This window comes from Panthera uncia, chromosome A2 (genome assembly GCF_023721935.1).
Source record: "Panthera uncia isolate 11264 chromosome A2, Puncia_PCG_1.0, whole genome shotgun sequence".
In the NCBI taxonomy this organism is placed as follows: domain Eukaryota; kingdom Metazoa; phylum Chordata; class Mammalia; order Carnivora; family Felidae; genus Panthera; species Panthera uncia.
In genome coordinates this window covers 59,675,107-59,692,748 of record NC_064816.1, presented here as the reverse complement: position 1 = coordinate 59,692,748, position 17,642 = coordinate 59,675,107, and the positions used below count along the sequence as shown (strand labels likewise).

Here is a 17,642-nt window from a genome sequence, read left to right as displayed (position 1 = left end):
CAGGGATTTTCGTAGACCCCCGCGGCCCTGGACTGCCGTGTTTTCTGCATCTATTCCAGCATCCTGCGTGACCCTGCAGGGCTGGTGAGGTCCCGGCGCCTTTGCTACTGGCTGGGAAGAGGCAGGAAGCAGGTGAATCTTAGTGTGGGGGCAGGGCGGGGGGTCTGAACGGGGATGTAGGGCTGGGACAGGGCAGGGGGTGCGTGGGAACAGCAGGTGCCCAGGGGCCCAGAGAGGGAGCCTTCTCAGAGCTGACCCCTCCCCGTGGGAGGCTGAGCCCACCTGCTGGTGTTCCCGGCATGCAGCTTTAGCTCAGAGAGTCTCTCCTGCCTTCATTCAGTCTCTTGTTTTCTCCTTTCCCTGGATTTGACTTCTTCACTGAAAAGGAAAAATGTGGACACCACCGGGATGATGGCGCAGGTTCTTCATACAGTTCGGGAGTAGGTGTGCAGCATTTTGTTATGCAAGTCAAGTCCAAGGGAGGCTCTCCCGGCAGGTGGGCAGGCCTGCCTTCCAGTTTGCCCAACGACCGAAGGGCGGGCCGCCTGTGGGTCCGCCTCTGGGGACACTGTCCTGCCCTCGCCGGGCTGTGTGCCCCCCACCAGTCCCGCCCCCCAGGCGTGGCGCAGACTCGGGCTCTGGCCCTAAGCAGAGAGACAGTCACCCTGGCACAGAATCGGTTCTGCCAGCGGGAGAGCCACAGAGACGCATCGGGGGGTGGGAATCGGCACACAGGACCTGGCGAAGCGGAGGGAAACCTTCCTCCTGGGAGACCATCTGCGTCTTATTTTTCTGGCTTTGAAAGTAATACATATCAGGGGCACCTGGGTAGCTCCGTCGGTTAAGTGTATGACTCTTGGTTTTGGCTCAAGTCACGATCTCATGGTTGGGGGGTTCGAGCCCCACGTTGGGCTCTGTGCTGACAGAGCAGAGCCTGCTTGGGATCCTCTCTCTCTCTCTCTCTCTCTCTCTCTCTCTCTCTCTCTCTGCCCACACCCTGCTCGTGCTCATGCACTCTCAAAATAAATAAACAAATATTAAAAAGTAATACATGTCATTAGTGACAACTTGAGAGAAGGTGGAAACGAACAAGAAACATGAACGCTGCCTGGAACCCCACAACCAGAGACAGCCGTCGATGAACATTTTGGTGTATTTTTTTTACTCCTCAAAGAGAACTCCTAACTTTTCATGCTGCAGGTTCACTTGGCTTGCCCTGCCCACCTGGCAGGGGTCGCTCCTGCTGGCCTGTCCTTGTGCTGTGGCCACGTCTCACACCTGCCCCATTTCTCCAGGAGTGTCGCCCTGGGATGAAGGCTCTCGGTCCCAGAGGAGGCCAGGGACTGTCACTGAGACAGGCCTGGCCTCTGCTGACTATGTGGCCTGTGTTTTTGCCCCTTTGGGAAGGGAAACTTTCATGAGATGCTTCTGTGCAGATCACAGCCTGAAAATGCCCCCCACTTCCGTCGAGCATGCTCTGGACCCCATTCCGGCAGACCCTCAGTGGCTGCCTGGGCCCCATGCCAGCAGCAGACCCTCAGTGGCTGCCTGGACCATGCTCTTACAGGCTCAGAAGCAGGAGGTATTGATTCATGCAAACGATGGGTCCACAGGTCCCTGGTGCTCACCTGCCACTGGACACCTGTCCAGTCCTTTCTCGGTATGGTGGGTGTGTCCTAAGGTTCTGTCCTGCCCCGAATCCGGCTCAGCAGCGGGGGGTGGGGGGGTGGGGGGGCTCGGTTGCAGGAGCTGCTGGTTTCTGACGGGGCTGCCTCGTGCACCCCAAGGGTGAGGATGCCCCTGTCGCGCGCACATCCATCGACAGCAACCCCCGTGTCTCCCTGAGCAAGCACCACCGACCAGGCATGAAATTAAGGGTGAACGAGTTAACAGATGTGACGTTACTATCCACGTGTGCTGGGGTCGTGCGCGTGAGCAAATAGGGGATGGACAGGGTGCCAAGGTAAAGAGGCGGGACAGCATCTGAAGAAGGGAGATGTCTGTGCAGGCAGGTGCGTACGGGGCATGCTCATGAGTCAGGGAAACATCCTGTGTCTCTGCTCCGTCCTGGGCTGTCCTAAAGCAAAATGCAAGTAGTCTGACCCCAAAGTGGACCCCGAAGCCTGATAAGGGGTGAGGGGTCTCAGATCATAAAGTCCCCAGGCGCCTGCAGCCATCAGGGGGCCTGGCCGGGTCGCGTTCTAGCCACCAAGGATCCTCTGTGCGCCCTTGGCGAGGGGAGGGCGGGCTCCGTCCTGGCCTCAGGTGCACCAAGATCCCTCCTGGGAGAAACAGGAAGTGAACAAAGGTAGGTGAGACAGTGGCAGGTTGGGACACCACACTCGGTGACAGAAGCCAGACGGCAAAGGACACGTGGTGTGTGATTCCGTTTATAGGAAACGTCTGGAACAGGCCAGTCCACAGAGGCTGACAGGGGCGGAGGGAGGGTGCGTGGGGCTTCCTTTTGGGAGATGAAATGTTTTGGAACTAGAACAAACAAAAAGTGAAAGAAAATAGGAAGCACCCTTTGAGAAAGTGTGGTCGGGTCTTAATTAAGGTCTGTGTGCTCCCTGCAGTAAAATCACCTGCAGCCCATGTGTCTCTCTGTCAGGCTCCCCAGGGGATGAGCCACCGGGCGGAAGATTCCGGAAGCTCAGCCTCGGGCAGTATGACAACGATGGTGCGGGGCAGCCGGCCTTCCCCAAGTGTGGATGGGGAAAGACCCTGGGTGCGGAACAGGCTGTGAGCCTGGCGCCTTTCCTGTCTCCAGCGGACGCCAAGGAGGTACACACCGCCACCTGACAGCGGGGCCTGCACACTTCCTGATCGTGGTCCTGTTGACACCCCAGAGTCCCTCCTGTCTCACAGATGGGGTTCCTCCCAGAAGAGCAGGGGGTGTGGTCGGGAGAGCCCGGGTGCACGGCCCTCCCCAGAGGGCACGGCGTGGCCACCGTAGGCTCCTCTGAGCCTCTGCGCCCTGATTGCACAGTGGGGTGAGGTGGGAGCGGGCAGGTGGCTGAAGGTGGACGGCAGTGGCCAGGGGCACACAGACTCCCCGGGAGGGAAGCAGGAAGGAAGTGGGTCGGGGTGGGTGTGGGGCCCCGTGGTGGGATCCACGGAGCATCTTCCAGGGGGTGCGGCTGAGATATTGCAGGTAGACAGGTCGGAACCCGGTACTCTGAGCCCTCCCCTTCCGTGTCTTCCTCCTCGTCGGGGGTTGGGGGGGGGGGGGGAGATTGGAGCCCAGAATAGACCAGAAGAGAGACGTTTGGGATGAATACTTCCAGACTGTTCTCTGTGCCGTGGGTGTGTCTGTGTTCTTTCACGTACCCACCGGCACACCACAGGTAGCGATGATTTTTATCCTGTTTTTCCCCCGAGCGCCCGCGTCCCCGAGCTGAGCCGTCTCTGTGTGTGTCGGGGGGTGGACAGGCCGCAGGGATGTCCCTCTTCCTTCGTGTTACTGAAGCTCTTCCCAGTTTTCCGTGGCCGCCAGTGGCAGGGCTGTGCGTGGGGACACGGCCTCCTGTCCCCGCACAGTGGGCCAGTCTGGGCCCGCCGTCAGGAGGTGGCCTTCACCTGACTCCCCGTGCCAATTCCAGACGGTGGCTGCCGCGTACCCCCCGGACCCCGATGGGATCAGTGGCAGGAACTTCTCTCCAACCAAAAGCAGCAGTGACTCACCCTCTCCCACGCCCGCGTTTCCCGTGTCTCCGGAAACACTGTATGGTAAGAACGGAGCCAGGCTCGCGGTGGGCAGGGCACCCCGTCAGGGAGGATGCGGCCACAAGGGCTCCGCTCTGCTTTCTTTTCCAGTGACGACGCCCCCGCGTTATGCGCCGTTCAGCCCGCCCGGGTCGCAGATGGGCAGCGCCAGCGGTCTGTACAGAGGCGCTCACGGTAAGAGTCTGTCCTCCCCCCGCCCGGGCGTCTCACGCAGAAACCTTTTCGCGAGTGTCCAATCTCCAGAGCCTGGAAAGCGAGGAGGGCTGTCACTGTGCCGTGCAGATGCTGGGGGCTGACCACCACCTGTGTCCTGTGGGTGCACGTCTGCGGTACATCCCGGGTCTGCCACTCGAGCAAGCTGGGAGGGGCGGTGGGCTCTGGGGCGGAGAGTCTCTGCTACTCCACTCCTCCCTGCCCAGAAGCTGGAAGAAGGCCTGCCCTTTACAGAGGAACTGGGGCCCCAGGGCCGGGGAGCTCCCTGCTCCGCAGCAGGGCTGCCCGCCCGAGACCCCCAGCCGCTGTCCTGGATCTTCCCAGGGGAGTGACGGCTGTCGGGAGGGGTCTGTCGCAGCCCCCGAACACTTTCCATACGCAGCGCGGTGTTCAAGTACGACATGTGGGCCCCGGGAGGGAACGGTAGCTGAGCAGCAGTGAAGGGGCCGCTCTACACCCCTTCCTGCGGACACCCCCCCACCACTTGTCTTGAGAGTCCAGGATGGGCTGACCTCAAGCATGACCTCAGGCACATGGAGAGGGGCTATAGTTAGAGCCCAACGTCCATTTAGTATTATTTTTTAAATGTGTGTTCATTTTATTATTTAAAATTTTTTTAATGTTTGTTTATTTTTGAGAGAGAGACAGAGCATGAGCGGGGGAGGGGCAGAGAGAGAGGGACACCCAGAATCCGAAGCAGGCTCCAGGCTCTGAGCTGCCAGCATAGAGCCCGATGCGGGGCTCGAACCCACAAACAATGAGATCATGACCTGAGCTGAAACGAGACGCTCAATGGATTGAGCCCCCCAGGCGCATTTGAAAAATCTTTCTTCTCTGTGAGTGTGGATTCCTTCTGCTGGTTTTCTCCTGTGGAAGAAGGCTCCCTGAATGGTCGTCTCGCACAGTTTTTGGGAGAGCACGTAACTCCCGCCTCCTTCCCCAGCAGTGGTTGTCGTGACGACAGCTGGTGCCCCGTCCTTCCTTTCCTAGAGAAAACCAGATCTGTGCGTCCTTTAGAGGAAGGGCTGTCCTTCTCCCCAAGTCCCCTGTGGCTCCAGGACCATACTGTGTCTCTGTCCGCGCAGAGCCCGGCGGTCACACTGCCCCCTTTCCTAGCAGGCGGGAGTAAAGTGCGGAGTAGGGAGAGGGTGCGCGGTGCTGGTGCACGTGTGTGTTCCGTAAGCGTCATGCGGAGAAGTCTGTTCTGTACTGAGACGATGTAGATGGTGGCAAACACAGGGACTTCGTTCCCACCTCCTCCCCCACCAGCCCACCACGACCGAGGGCTGATGTCGGTGTATCGAGACCAGCTTTGTTGGAGACGTGCTGGTGGCGGCCGGGGGTGTGGATGATCAGCCCGAGGACAGAAAATGCCGGAAAGAACCTTCAGGTTGAGCAGCAGCCCCTGACTTGGCCTCTGGGGTCCCTGTGTGGAGTATCAACCCTTCCGGAACTTGAGAAAGGCCTGGAGAGGGGAACGGTGTGGGTGGGGCCGGTGGGGCCCACGGCCCCACGCAGCCAGCACACGTTCGACATCAGCATAGCCAGCACATCGTCCTAGTTCCTTCCCTGTGTAAATGTCCCCGTGGGAGACGTAGGGCTTTGATTTCAGATACAAGAAGCGAACGCGTTACAGGGAGTGTATTTCATCCTAAGAACACCCGTGAGTCTTCTGGGGTTTTTGTCCGGCTGTCCTGACGCAGTTGGTCCCTCATTCTGGGTGGCAGGTGACTCCCCTGGGTGGTGGGTGACTTCCCCGGACTGCGGGTGGCTCCGTGGTGACTGCACTAGCTCATGCGTAGTCCACGTTGGCTCTGTGTTCTTCCCAGTGTGATTTCTCTCACGTTGTGGTCACGTGACGGGGCCGTCCTACTCACAGGCAAGGAAACTACACAGAGAGGTGAAGCACATCCCCCTGAGCCACACAGCAGACACAGGTCCGCCTCACTCCCCAGCCGGGGGCTTTTGATCCAGGGTGTTAGAGTAGACAGGATTCGGTTTTCACTTTCCTCAGCTAGACCAGGAGTGACTTCGTGTCAGTGCTGGGAAAGCACAGGGATGGTCTCAGGGGGCTGGGATTTGAGTCCTATCATGGAAGAACCATGCCTCCGACTCAGCGCCCCTCTGAGCCTGTTTCCTCATCTGCAGGTACAACAGTGCCCCGTTTGGGACCAGTGTGCCGTGTCGGGGTGGGCTCCACCAGGCAACTCAATGCCTGCTTCTGTGTCACTTAGAGCCAAATGCCACTGTGTGGACACACGAGAGGATTTGCTTTAGATCCGCATCTAGAGGGTGGTGCTGTCATCCTTGCATGGACTAGATGTTGTTTTCCCCGTTCCTCCCGCAAGGTGAGACTGCACACCTGGCGGTCTGTGTGAAACAGGTGCCAGAGGCTGAATGGTGGGGGGAAAAAGCAGACTGACCATGGGTACTGGGACCACGGAACCCGAGGGGACCACATCCTGGGATGTGAAATCAGAGCCAGAAGAAAGCGTGCCATGCTTCTTCCTGGTAACGGGAGAATTCCCAAACGCCTGGAAATGAAGCAGCCCATAATTCGTGGGTCCAAGAGGAACTCTCAAGGGAAATCCGAAAGCATCTTGACCTGAATACAGCAAAAGTAAAACATTTCAAAATTGGTGGGAGAGACCTCAAACACAGTGCTGATGGGAAAGTTCACGGCCATAAACATACCCGTTGTCTGGAATGGGTATCTTTGAACTCCTGCCTCCAGGACCCCAAGATGGCCAGAGGGGAGAAAATAATACATATAAGCAGAACCAATGAAATTACAATAATATAATAGACAATATATAATATAAGATCAATGAAGTTATGAACAAGGAAATGAGAAAAAGTAAATGAAAAAAAAGCGGCTTCTTTGAGGAGATCAGGAAAGTTGACAGATCTCTCTAAAGACAGACAAAAAAGGGGGAAGCACAGATTAGTAATGTCAGCAGTGAAGGGGGGGGCCTGTCACTGCAGACCCTGTGGACAGGATCGGGACAGTGGCTCCATACCCAGGGGTTAGTGGTGAGCACATGTGGTGACCACTCGCCCAACGTGAAACAGACAGTGTGATGCTGTGTAACTATCAAGGAAATTGAATTTGTAATTTACACATTTTCCCCCGGAAGAAATCTCCCGGCCCTGATGGTTTTACTGGAGAATTGTACCAAATATTTAAAGAACAATTAACACTAATTTTACACAACCCCTTCTAGAAACATAGAATTCGTTCTATGAAGACAGAGTTACCCTAGTACCAAACCCAGACACAGACAACAGAAAGGAAAAGATAGACCGATATCCCTTATGAACAGACTCAAAATCCCTTAACCAAACATGAGTAAATAGAACCATAGTATATATAAAAAATTACACACCTTGACCAAATGGGATTTATTCTAAGAATGCAAAGCTCCTTCAATATCCATCAGTGTAATCCATCATACTTAATGGATAAAGAAGAAAAATCACATGATGTTATATTCGTAGATGCGAAGGAAATTTTTTGGACAAAATCCACATCTGTTCATGACTGTAAATTCCCGGTAGAATAGCTCAGAGGGGAGCTTCCTCAGCCTCAAAAAAAGAATCTTAAAAACCCTGCAGCTTGCACATAATGCTAGAAATTCTACAGGGGGCATTGTGCAAGAAAAGGAAATACAAGACGAGAGTGGAAGGGAGGAAATAAAGCTGCCCCTTCTTGCAGATTCACGATTTATCTTTGTGGAAAATTCCCAGGAATCTATAAAAAAATCTCCCAGAACAATTAAGTCAGCTGGTTGCAGGGCACCAGAGAAACACACAAAAATCAATTATATTTCTATATACCAGCAGTGAACGCGTATAGACCTCAGTTAAATATACAGTGCTATTTATAATAGGTCGAAAAAGTGAATACTAAAGCGTAAGCCAAAGAAAACATGCAAGTCTCATATGTCGAAAACTCCATGGTGTCGGTGAAGAATAATCAAAGAAGATATACATAAGTGGAGAGAAATACCGTGTTCATGAGTTGGAACACTCACCCTGGTGAACATGTTGGTTCTTCTCAAACTTATGTACAGTTTTAACACAATTCCTATAAAATCCAAACAAGGTTTTTTTTGTAGATCTAGGCAAGACAATTCTAAAGCTTATATGGAAATGCAGGGGAACTAGGATAGCTAAAATAATTTTGATGTTTATTTATTTTTAAGAGAGAGAGAAAGAGAGACAGAGCGTGAGTGCGGGAGGGTCAGAGAGAGAGGGAGACACAGAATCTGAAGCAGGCTCCAGGCTCGAAGTCATGAACTAAGAGACCATGACCTGAGCCAAAGTTGGACGCTTAACCGACGGAGCCTCCCAGGCGCCCCAGGATAGCTAAAATAATTTTGAAAAAGAATAAAGTAGGAGGCATGGGCTAATAACTAAGTTCTAGACTTTCTGGGTCACCAGAAATCAGGACTGTGTGGTGTGGGGTGGGGCGTGGTACAGACACAAAACTAGTGGAATGGAATAAAAAACCCCAAAATACACCCCCACAAATATGCCCAACTGATTTCTTTTGGAAAAGGTGCAAAAGCAAGTTCAATGAAAGAAAAACTGTCCTTTTCACAAATCTGTAGCCACTGGGGACCCACAGTCAAAAAAAAGGGGGGGGCACGCCTGGGTGGCTCAGTCAGTTAAGCCTCCGACTTCAGCTCAGGTCATGATCTCACAGTTGGTGGGTTTGAGCCCTGCATCTGGCTCTGTGCTGACAGGTCAGAGCCTGAAGAAGGCTTCGGATTCTGTGTCTCCCTCTCTCTCTGTGGTCCTCCTCTGTGCTCGCTCGCTCTCTCTCTCTCAAAAATAAGTAAAACAAACAAACAAAAAAACCCCAAAAAGAACATCAACCAAAGTCTTGTATCTTATACAAAAATTAACCTTAAATGGATCACAAACTAAAATATAAAACTATAAAACTTTTAGGAAAAACAAATAGAAAATCTTCGGGATCCCAGGCTAAGCGAGAGTTAGCATTCAGAGCACAAAAGGAAAGATTGATAAAGTTAGACACCATCAAAATTGAAAGAGTTTGCTTCAGGAAGAGACTGCTAAGAGGTTGAAAGGGAAACATCAGACTGAGAGAAAGTCTTTGCCCTCTACATACTGAGAAACAACGTGATCAGAACGCGGGTATAAGCCCAGAGACCCCTCACTGAGGAGGATGGACAGACAGCAGATAAGCATGTGAAGGACGTCCAGCGCCATGAGCCACCAGCGAGATGCTAGTGTAGACCTCGGGATCACTACGGACCTAGCAGAATGGGAAAAATAAAAAATAGCGTCAGCACCAAATGCTGGTGAGGATGTGGAGAAATGGGAAGTCTCGTTTACTGCTGGTGGGGGTGTAAAATGGTGCTGCCTCTCTGTGGGAAATGGTCTGGCACTTTCTAAACAAAACAAAACAAAACAAAACAAAACAAAAAACAAAAAAAACTATGCAGTGGACCCCTGAGTTTTTATCCTGAAGAAATAGACTTCCAGTCACACAAAAACCCCTCCGCAGGGATTTGTAGTGGCTCTGTTTTTAGTAGCCCACAGCTGGAGACAGCCTAGATGTCCTTTAGCAGGTGAATGGTCACACGGTCCGAGCTCCATCCACACGGTGAAACCCAGCCAACTCCTGACAACATGGAATAACCTGGATGAGTTTCCAGAGCAAAGTCATTCCTTAAAGTTGACATACTGTATGGTTCCATGTCTGTAACGCCCTTGCCATGGCAGAATTGTAGAAAGAATTATAGGGTTTTCTAGGGGTTTATAGGAAGGACAGAGGGGGGAAGGATGTGGGGGAAGGTGTGGTTTTAGAGGGGCCCTTGTGGGTGAGGATGTTGCCTGTGTTGGCTGTATCAACGTCAAGGTCCTGGTGTCCTTCTGTAAGATTCTGCCTTTGGGGCAAAGGATAAGGAGGATAGGACTATTGTCAATAGTGCTGCTATAAACATTGGGGTGCATGTGCCCCCCTTTGAATCAGCATTTTTAAAAATTCAGTCTTTCCTTTTAGTTATTTGCTTAGTTATGTATTTAAGTTTATTTTTGAGAGAGACAGAGAGAGAAAGCACACGTAAGGGAGGGGTAAGAGAGAGAGGGAGAATCTGAAGCAGGCTCCAGACTCTGAGCTGTCAGCACAGAGCCCCACACAGGGCCCCAGCTTGCCAACCGTGAGATCATAACCTGAGCTGAAGTCAGATGCTTAACTGACTGAGCCACCCAGGGACCCCTTGAATCAGCATTTTTGTATCCTTTGGATAAATTCCAAAGTAGTGCAATCGCTGGGTTGTAGGGTAGGATGAATGGATAAAGAAGATGTGATGTACGATGGAACGGAATAGTACTCAGCGATGAAAAAATGACATCTTGCCATTTGCAACAGCGTGGATGGAACTGGAGGGTATTATGCTGAGTGAAAGAGGTCAAGACGAAGATATCGTATGATTTCACTCGTGGAATTTAAGAAACACAACCAGATGAACACAGTAGTAGGGGAAGGGCAGGAAAACTAAGATGAAAACAGAGGAAGGCAAACCATAAGACACTATTAAATACAGAGAGCAAAGTGAGGGTTGATGGAGGGTAGGTGGTTGGCGGGATGGGCTGGCTGGGGGATGGGCATTAAGGAGAGCACCTGTTGCAATGAGCACCGGCTGTTACATACAAGACGAACCACTGGGTTCTCCTGAAACCAATACTACACTCTATGTTAACTTGAATTTAAATTTAAGAACTTCTAGACTAATATAATTTTTTATTGCAAAAAAAAGGGGGGGTATGGGGCATCCTTGTGTAACGCTTGATAGCTGTGTGTGAATTTACAAGGGGCTCAAACTCTTAAGTTCGGTGTAAATCCCACTGGGGGAGACGGTTCAGGTGTGGTTGAAGAGAGAGTATTGGCTGCCAGTTGACCAGCTGGGGGTGGGGGGGTGGTTTCTATCCTATGGTTCTGCCTCCTTCTGTATGTGTTTGGGATTCTGCATGATGAGAAGTTAAAGTATAGGTAAGAGAGTCCTTGGTGGTGGGTGCGGTCCTCACGCGTGCCCTGGGCACTTGTGGTCAACCAGCCCCACTCTCCTGGAAGTGCAGGGCGTGATCCGGGAGGATCAGTGATCCCGGGGTGGCGAGGACCCCAGGAGAGGACCCAGTGTGTTCGGCCAGTTCACACCGGTTGTTGCCTGTTGAGGAGGTCTGCGAGTTTGAAGCGGGAGCAGGGCTAAGCGCTAACTAGGCTAAGGGAGAAATAGCGGGTTTCTCATTTTGTTGCTGTGACCATTACAGTCTCAGGGACGTTCTGGCTTCGTTTCAGCACACAGTTAGCAGAACTCTACTTTGCAGAAACCCTCTCTGTGTCCCTCTGAGTCTGCAGAAACCCAGACCCACCAGACAGGTGTCAGAGAGGGTGATAGGCACCGGTGCAGGTGGGAAAGACAGCCTGCAGGGGAGATCTGGGCTACACTTCAGCACAGGGACAGGTCAGTGGGTGGAAAGTTACTGAGAGGCAGGGCAAGGGAAGGGGGTGTTTTGCAAAAGTGGCCCAGCAGGATTCTTGCTGCTGGAGGGCAGAGGCTTGGACACAGGGTGGGGATGACTTTGCAGAATCCTGGCCACATCAGGGCGCTCTGAGGCCGGCTGGCCAAGGGGCCTCTGGAGAAGGGGCTCCCAGGTCCTGAGTCCTGTTTGGTCACAGAGGCACTGTCGCAGGTCAGGCCCATCCTGCAGCTTGGCGTCGGGTGCAGCGCGTGCTCCCTGGGCCACAGGTCCTGTGCTCTGGTCTCCCTCTGGCCACCTGGTTTCAGTGGCGGCCTGCCTGGCGGAGCCTCCTGCCATTCATTCACCCCTCACCAGACACCAGCCCCTCCTCAGTGAACAAGCCAGATAAACAGAGAGTGTGTCAGCATGTGCGCCAGGAGTACTGGGAGATTCAGGAATGAGAAGCCGGGGTGGGGGTGGGGGGAGAGTCAGAGCCCAGACAGCCCCTCCCTGCTGTTGGGGGGCCTCAGTAAGCTGCTCTCACGGCGCCTGCTCAGGGACCGAGGGACATTTAAACACTTGTCCCAAATAATCAGCACTTCAATCTGAATTCAGATCAGATACTATTTAATTCTCCAGGAGGCGGGTTGTAACCACCAGGGGTGCTGGTTAACTGAAAGGATTGGGGACAGGAGGGGACACAGGGTGGCGTCCTGTGAGGTTTTGAGGTTTCACATTTGACGCAGGGAGCCCCGTGAGGACGGAGACCGGCAGGTCTGACCCACCCAGGACCCTCCAGCGCCAGCCTGCAGTGGCAGCCCCGGACGGTTGATGGTGTGTGTGTGTGAAATGCCCCTCTGACCTGCCTGGTTACGCCCGGGAAACACGTGCACGCGGGGACGCCATCCTTAGACTTCTCAGCGATTCCATAATGGACCCTGGGACTCTGGTTTATAGTAAGACAGATCTGGTCTCCAGGCGCGCTTCCGGCACAGCTCCCAAACCCTCGGGGTTTCCTAAGTGGAGGAGCAGAAAGGTGTCTCTAGTGCTAACAGGAGTTTGGAAAAGCACCTGGGGGTGGGGGCTGGTTGCCACGGAGACCGCCCACGTGGTCACAGGGGCGGGGCTGTCAGCCCCACCCCCTGACCTCGGGAGGAGGGGCTGCAGGGAGACCGCCCACGTGGTCACAGGAGCGTGGCTATTGGCCCCACCCTCTGACCTCGGGAGGAGGGGCTACAGCGGGACCGCCCACGTGGTTACTGGGGGAGCTGTCGGCCCTACCCCCTGGCCTCGGGAGGAGGGGCTGCAGATTGGATCCATCACCAATGGCCGATATTTCATCAATCAGGCTCCTGTAATGACACCCCCATAAAACCCAACAGACGGGTCCCGAGAGCTTCTGGGTTGGTGAGCACGTGGAGACGGGAGGACAGTGGGCCCCGGGGCGGCAGGGAGTTCGGCGCCCCCTCCCCATCCGCGCCCTGGGCAGCTCTCCCTTCCCTCTGTTCCTGACTTAATCCTTTTACAACAGACCAGCGATCTAGTGAGCGATCTGTCCCCCGAGTCCTGTGAGCGGCTCCAGCCAGTTCACCAAACCCTGGGAGGGGTCGTGGGAGCCTCTAGTTTGTAGCTGGTGGGTCAGAACCCAGGTGACACGTGGACTGGTGTCTGGAGGGGGGAGGGGCCGTGCTGGAGGATGAGCCCTCAGCTTGGGGGGTCTGACGCTGTCTCACCGGGTAGATGGTGTCAGTCAAGGCGAATTGTAGGAGCCCCAGCTGTGTCGTGTCGGAGAATTTCTTGTTGGGGTGGGGACCCCCTACACACTTTGGAATTGGGTGTGAAGCTTTTAAAGCCTCAGGAGGAAATGTGCTTCTTGAAAACAAAGTTTGATGACCTTGTGTGAAGGGGTGATTTGCTCGCAAGCCTCATACAAGAAAAAGAGACAGAATGATGGAGTTCAGGATGTGAGCTGTTCTGTCATTTCTGATCCAATACTTAGTCTTGATATTTGTTTGCAAAGTGGGGAAAAAATGAGAGAATGTTTCATTATAAAATTTGCCTCTGATGTGATAGCAGCTTCAAATTTAATCCATGATAGATTTTTTTTTTAACTAGAGTAAAATGGAACATAAAACTAGCTGTTTTGTTTTTCAAGTTTATTTATTTATTTTGAGACAGAGTGTGTGAGTGGGGGAGAGAGAGAGAGAGAGAGAGAGAGAGAGAGAGAGAGAGAGAATGAATCCCAAACAGGCTCTGTGCTGTTGGTGCAGAGCCTGACTTGGGGCTTGAACTCACGAACTGTAAGATCATGACCTGAGCTGAGATCAAGAGTCGGATGCTTGACCGACTGCACCACCCGGGTGCCCTGAGACCAGGAGGAATTCTGATCCCCCGGCAGGACAGAGTATATAGGGCTTCACCCCTGGTCTTGGGGTAGTGCTGCTGGGACCCCTTGGAGTTGTATTCAAAGGGCTGAGACAGGGGACGTTTGCCAGAGGGAGCAGCCTGGAATGTCTCATTGAGAGAGAGTACTTGGAGGCAATGCTTTCTTTTTGTTTAAATAAAAAAAAAAGGTGTCATTCTTCAAAGCTTGACAAATTGCAGAATGCTTCCACCAAGCATCCCCTTTCCTTCCTGTACCCGAGTTGGCTTTTTTTTTGAAATGCGATGAACTTGCGATGAGAGTGTTTACAATAGGAGTGAAGGCATGTGCTGAACATGAACGTGTGTGACGTTTACAGATGGCCCTGATTGCTTTGAATCTTGCAGATCCTGAAAACAAGCACATTTATATACATTATATACTGATCCTGTGTCCGTGTTTAGGTGCCTGTGTGTGAACGGAAAGGGCGTATCCATGTCTCTGCACACGTGTGATGCCCTTGCACACTGACCCGTGCACAACAGGGCCCCCTGACCCCACAAAATGGCTATGGATGAACAACTGTTGCCCAGATCCCTGACCCCCGAGGCCCCAGATTAAGAAAGTAAAGAAAGAAAAATTGAGTGTTTCAAAATCTATTTAAAAATAAACATCCTGGGATGCCTGGTTGGCTTAGTTGGTTAAGCGTCCGACTTCGGCTCAGGTCATGATCTCACAGTTCATGGGTTCGAGCCCCGCGTCGGGCTCTGTGCTGACAGCTTGGAGCCCGGAGCCTGCTTTGGATTCTGTGTTTCCCTCTCTCTCTCCTCCTCCCCTGCTTGTGTTCTGTCTGTCTGTCTGTCTCTCTCTCTCTCACAAAAACAAATAAACATTAAAAAGTTTTTTCTTTTTAAGTAAACATCCTGGTGGGCTGGTGGAGTCCGTGTTCGACCAGGCTTGGGAATGAGAGCGTTCATTCACTTGAGTGAATGGAGCCCTGAAAATACGCACGTTGGCCTTCTGTGCAAGTACCTCGTCTGCTGAGCCGGCCAGCTTGCAAGTGCCCGCATGAACCGACTGTGTCCGACTGCGATGAATGCAGTCTTTTGTGTGCTTTCCTTTGGCTTAGAGGGGTCTTTGTGTTTCCCAATTTAGTGGACTCAGCTCATTGCTTCCCCCTCTGCTGGACTGTTCTTGAATCTCAGAGCGCTGAACTTCTGCGTTTCCCCAGTTGGGGCTGGAGGTGGGGGGGAGAAGGGAGGGTGTGTGTGTGTGTGTGTGTGTGTGTATAAAGGTTGCTGTCCCCTTGATCCTGAGCCCTGCAGCCCCAGGCCTTGGTGACAGCTTCCGGGGGCCCTGCTCTCTGGTCTTACACAAGTTGTGGGACCTCTGGCATCTTTGAAACATAAACAACAGTTTAAGGAGCTGTGTCGTGGGTGGCATGGGGGGAGGTCTCTGAGAAAGGAAGGTGGATTCCAGCCTGTGGAGAGGATCACCTGCCAAAAATTTGCCTTCCCGTAAGTTTTTTGTTTGTTTGTTTTAATTCTGAATGCACTTCCAAAGCCCCGTCGGTTATCAACATTGAAACACTGGGCTCGGTCCTGGGACTGGACCGGTGGTTCGGCCTCCTGTCTGCCCCGCAGCAGCCCCTGGCATGTGTGCGGTGGGGAGTCCCTGCGGCCAGTCGGACACCTCTCGGAATGGGGGGGAGGGACCCAAAGGAAACGCGGGCACAGGTGCCATTTCTCTGACAGAGGCCCCGTTCCCGCCCCTCACGCACCGCGCACCCAGAGGTGAGCGCCACGGAGCACTGGGTAAACACCACGTGCTGCTGGGTACACTCAGGGAGGTCGTGGGTTATGAGGCCTGAGGAGGGCCAGACGTCTCTCGCGCCCCCCCCCCCGCCCCGTTCCTGGCTGCCACCCAGGTTAGGGTGTGTCCCCGAGGGACAGAGGCCCTGACCAAACCACCGTTTAGGCAAAGAAACACAGTCTTTGGTTTAAATGCCATCACGTGTCAGTGCGTGACCGCGCACACGTGTGGCGTGGACTAGAGCCTCAGATGGCTAGCGCCTGCACATATGCCTAGGTAGGCCTACGTTGAGGGATTCGTCGCTTTTTCAGCGTTTATTACGTGCCATGCCTTCGTGTGTGCTTCTGTAAGGGAGCGACTGTATAGAAAACCCAGAAGCCAGGGAAGTAAGAATTCAATAGTGGGGAGAAAAGGGAGAGTTTCCTTTCAGATGCTCCCGGGCCCAGTGTGCGCTCCAGTGGGTTTGTGGGTGAGTTCTGTGTGCCCATGGGTGCAGGTGGTCTCATACTAGGCAGATGGGCGGTCTGACCAGGCATTGGAGGACCTTGACATTGGGTGACCGTGTAGTCAGAGTATCACTGAGCTTGTGCGGTTGCTTTTAGTGTTTGCTTTTCATCCCTTCTCTGAAAAAGCCCATCAGTGGACTGGATCATAAGCAGCCCAGAGCAGCGCCTCCCCAGATGCTGGGGGTGGGGGTAGTGGACCCCCGGGAAAGCAGGGGGAGCGTGTCAGAACCACCCTGAGGACCCCTGTCTGATGTGTGTCGTTCAGGACCTTCCGGAGATCCCTCACTTCTGTGTTTCTAGGGCAGAGCCCTTGCTGAAGTCCTGCGTGCGGGTCTCCGATGCCCCCTCTCTGGGGTCCCGGGACCCCCTCCTGTGCACACAGGAGGAGCTTTTAGTCCTAAGACGTATCCTGCTGATACCCCAGTTGTTGGGTGTCGGGCTCAGCTTCATTGGGTGAACCCCAGGCGGGCGGGGTGCTTATCCGGGCCTGGTGAGGACCTGATGGGCCAGTGGGTGCCGTCTGAGCCGAGTGCTTGGAGGGAGGGCAGCTGGGCCGTGCATGTGGGGCAGCATAGTAGACGGGCTGTATCTGCATTTGATCTGTGACCCCACCGACCTGGGGGTGAGCCTGCCGGGGCCCAGTGAGGTGAGGGTGAGCTCGGGAGTGTCCTCCCGCTGACTCAGGTTGGGCTTGCAAGGTGGGGGTCAGCAGTTTCAGGGGACAGTCTCCTGACTTTTCATCGGTTGACTTGCTGCTACTCACAGCACAGCCATGAGACCAGCTTCATCCCTGTTGGGACCCCCAAGCAAAGAGGAGAAGGAGGCAGGACAGACACATCTCCAGAAGGTTCTAAAATGTCTGTAGACTCCCGCCCACACCGAGAGCCCAGGTCAGGGAAGAGTTGCACCAAAGCCGCACGGTAGTGGCATTTGCAGAAAGCTTGTGCTGCTTCCCCTCTGCCCCCCCCCCCCCCCCCCGCCACTGCCCCGACGGCTGCCCCATACTCGTCAGGCCTGCGGTGGCGTCTGCCGGGCACCACGGGAAGGACCCACCCTGAGGAGTGCCTTCCTGGGCCCAGCCGCACGACGTGATCCTTCCTTTCTGTTCAGGCAGAGTTGACCACGGGAAGGGCCCGTCCATCCGCCGGCCGAGGCTGCCCTGCGCCATGATTAGGCATTTCCGACATATCCTTTGCTCTCCCTCATGCACATAAACAATCCACAGGAAGTGCCCTGCCTGGACCTCGAGGACAGCGATCCAGGGATCTTCCTGGCCAGTAACAGAGAGGTGGCCCCGGGGGTCCTAGTGAGGGGCGCGGGCCTGCCGGCTTTCAGGCTTTCACCGGGGTGATGAGTGCGTCTGAGGGCCAGGCAGGCAATGGCTGGAAGCTCCCCTGTGTGTGTGCGCCCGGGGCCAGTGCAGTGCTCCAGAGGCTCCGCTGGGACAGAGCAAGAAACGGGTGTCCCGGGAGGGACCTCGTGCTCTGAGGGGGCCTTGCGGCCTTGGGGGAAGCCAGGCCGCAGGGGGA

General features: G+C 54.1%; 1 protein-coding gene across 9 annotated transcripts in view; it reads left to right on the top strand.

Moving 5' to 3' along the window:
* Nucleotides 1–17,642, top strand: part of TNS3 (tensin 3) — a 221,141-nt gene that overhangs the window by 158,988 nt on the left and 44,511 nt on the right. For 8 of the 9 annotated variants that reach the window (XM_049641213.1, XM_049641211.1, XM_049641210.1 and 5 more), the window contains 3 exons: nucleotides 2,612–2,784; nucleotides 3,603–3,729; nucleotides 3,817–3,900. The exons of the other annotated variant lie outside the window; for it this stretch is intronic. In XM_049641213.1, the coding sequence (XP_049497170.1) occupies nucleotides 2,612–2,784; nucleotides 3,603–3,729; nucleotides 3,817–3,900 (384 nt within the window). The remainder of the gene's footprint in view (nucleotides 1–2,611; nucleotides 2,785–3,602; nucleotides 3,730–3,816; nucleotides 3,901–17,642) is intronic. 9 annotated transcript variants of the gene reach the window in all.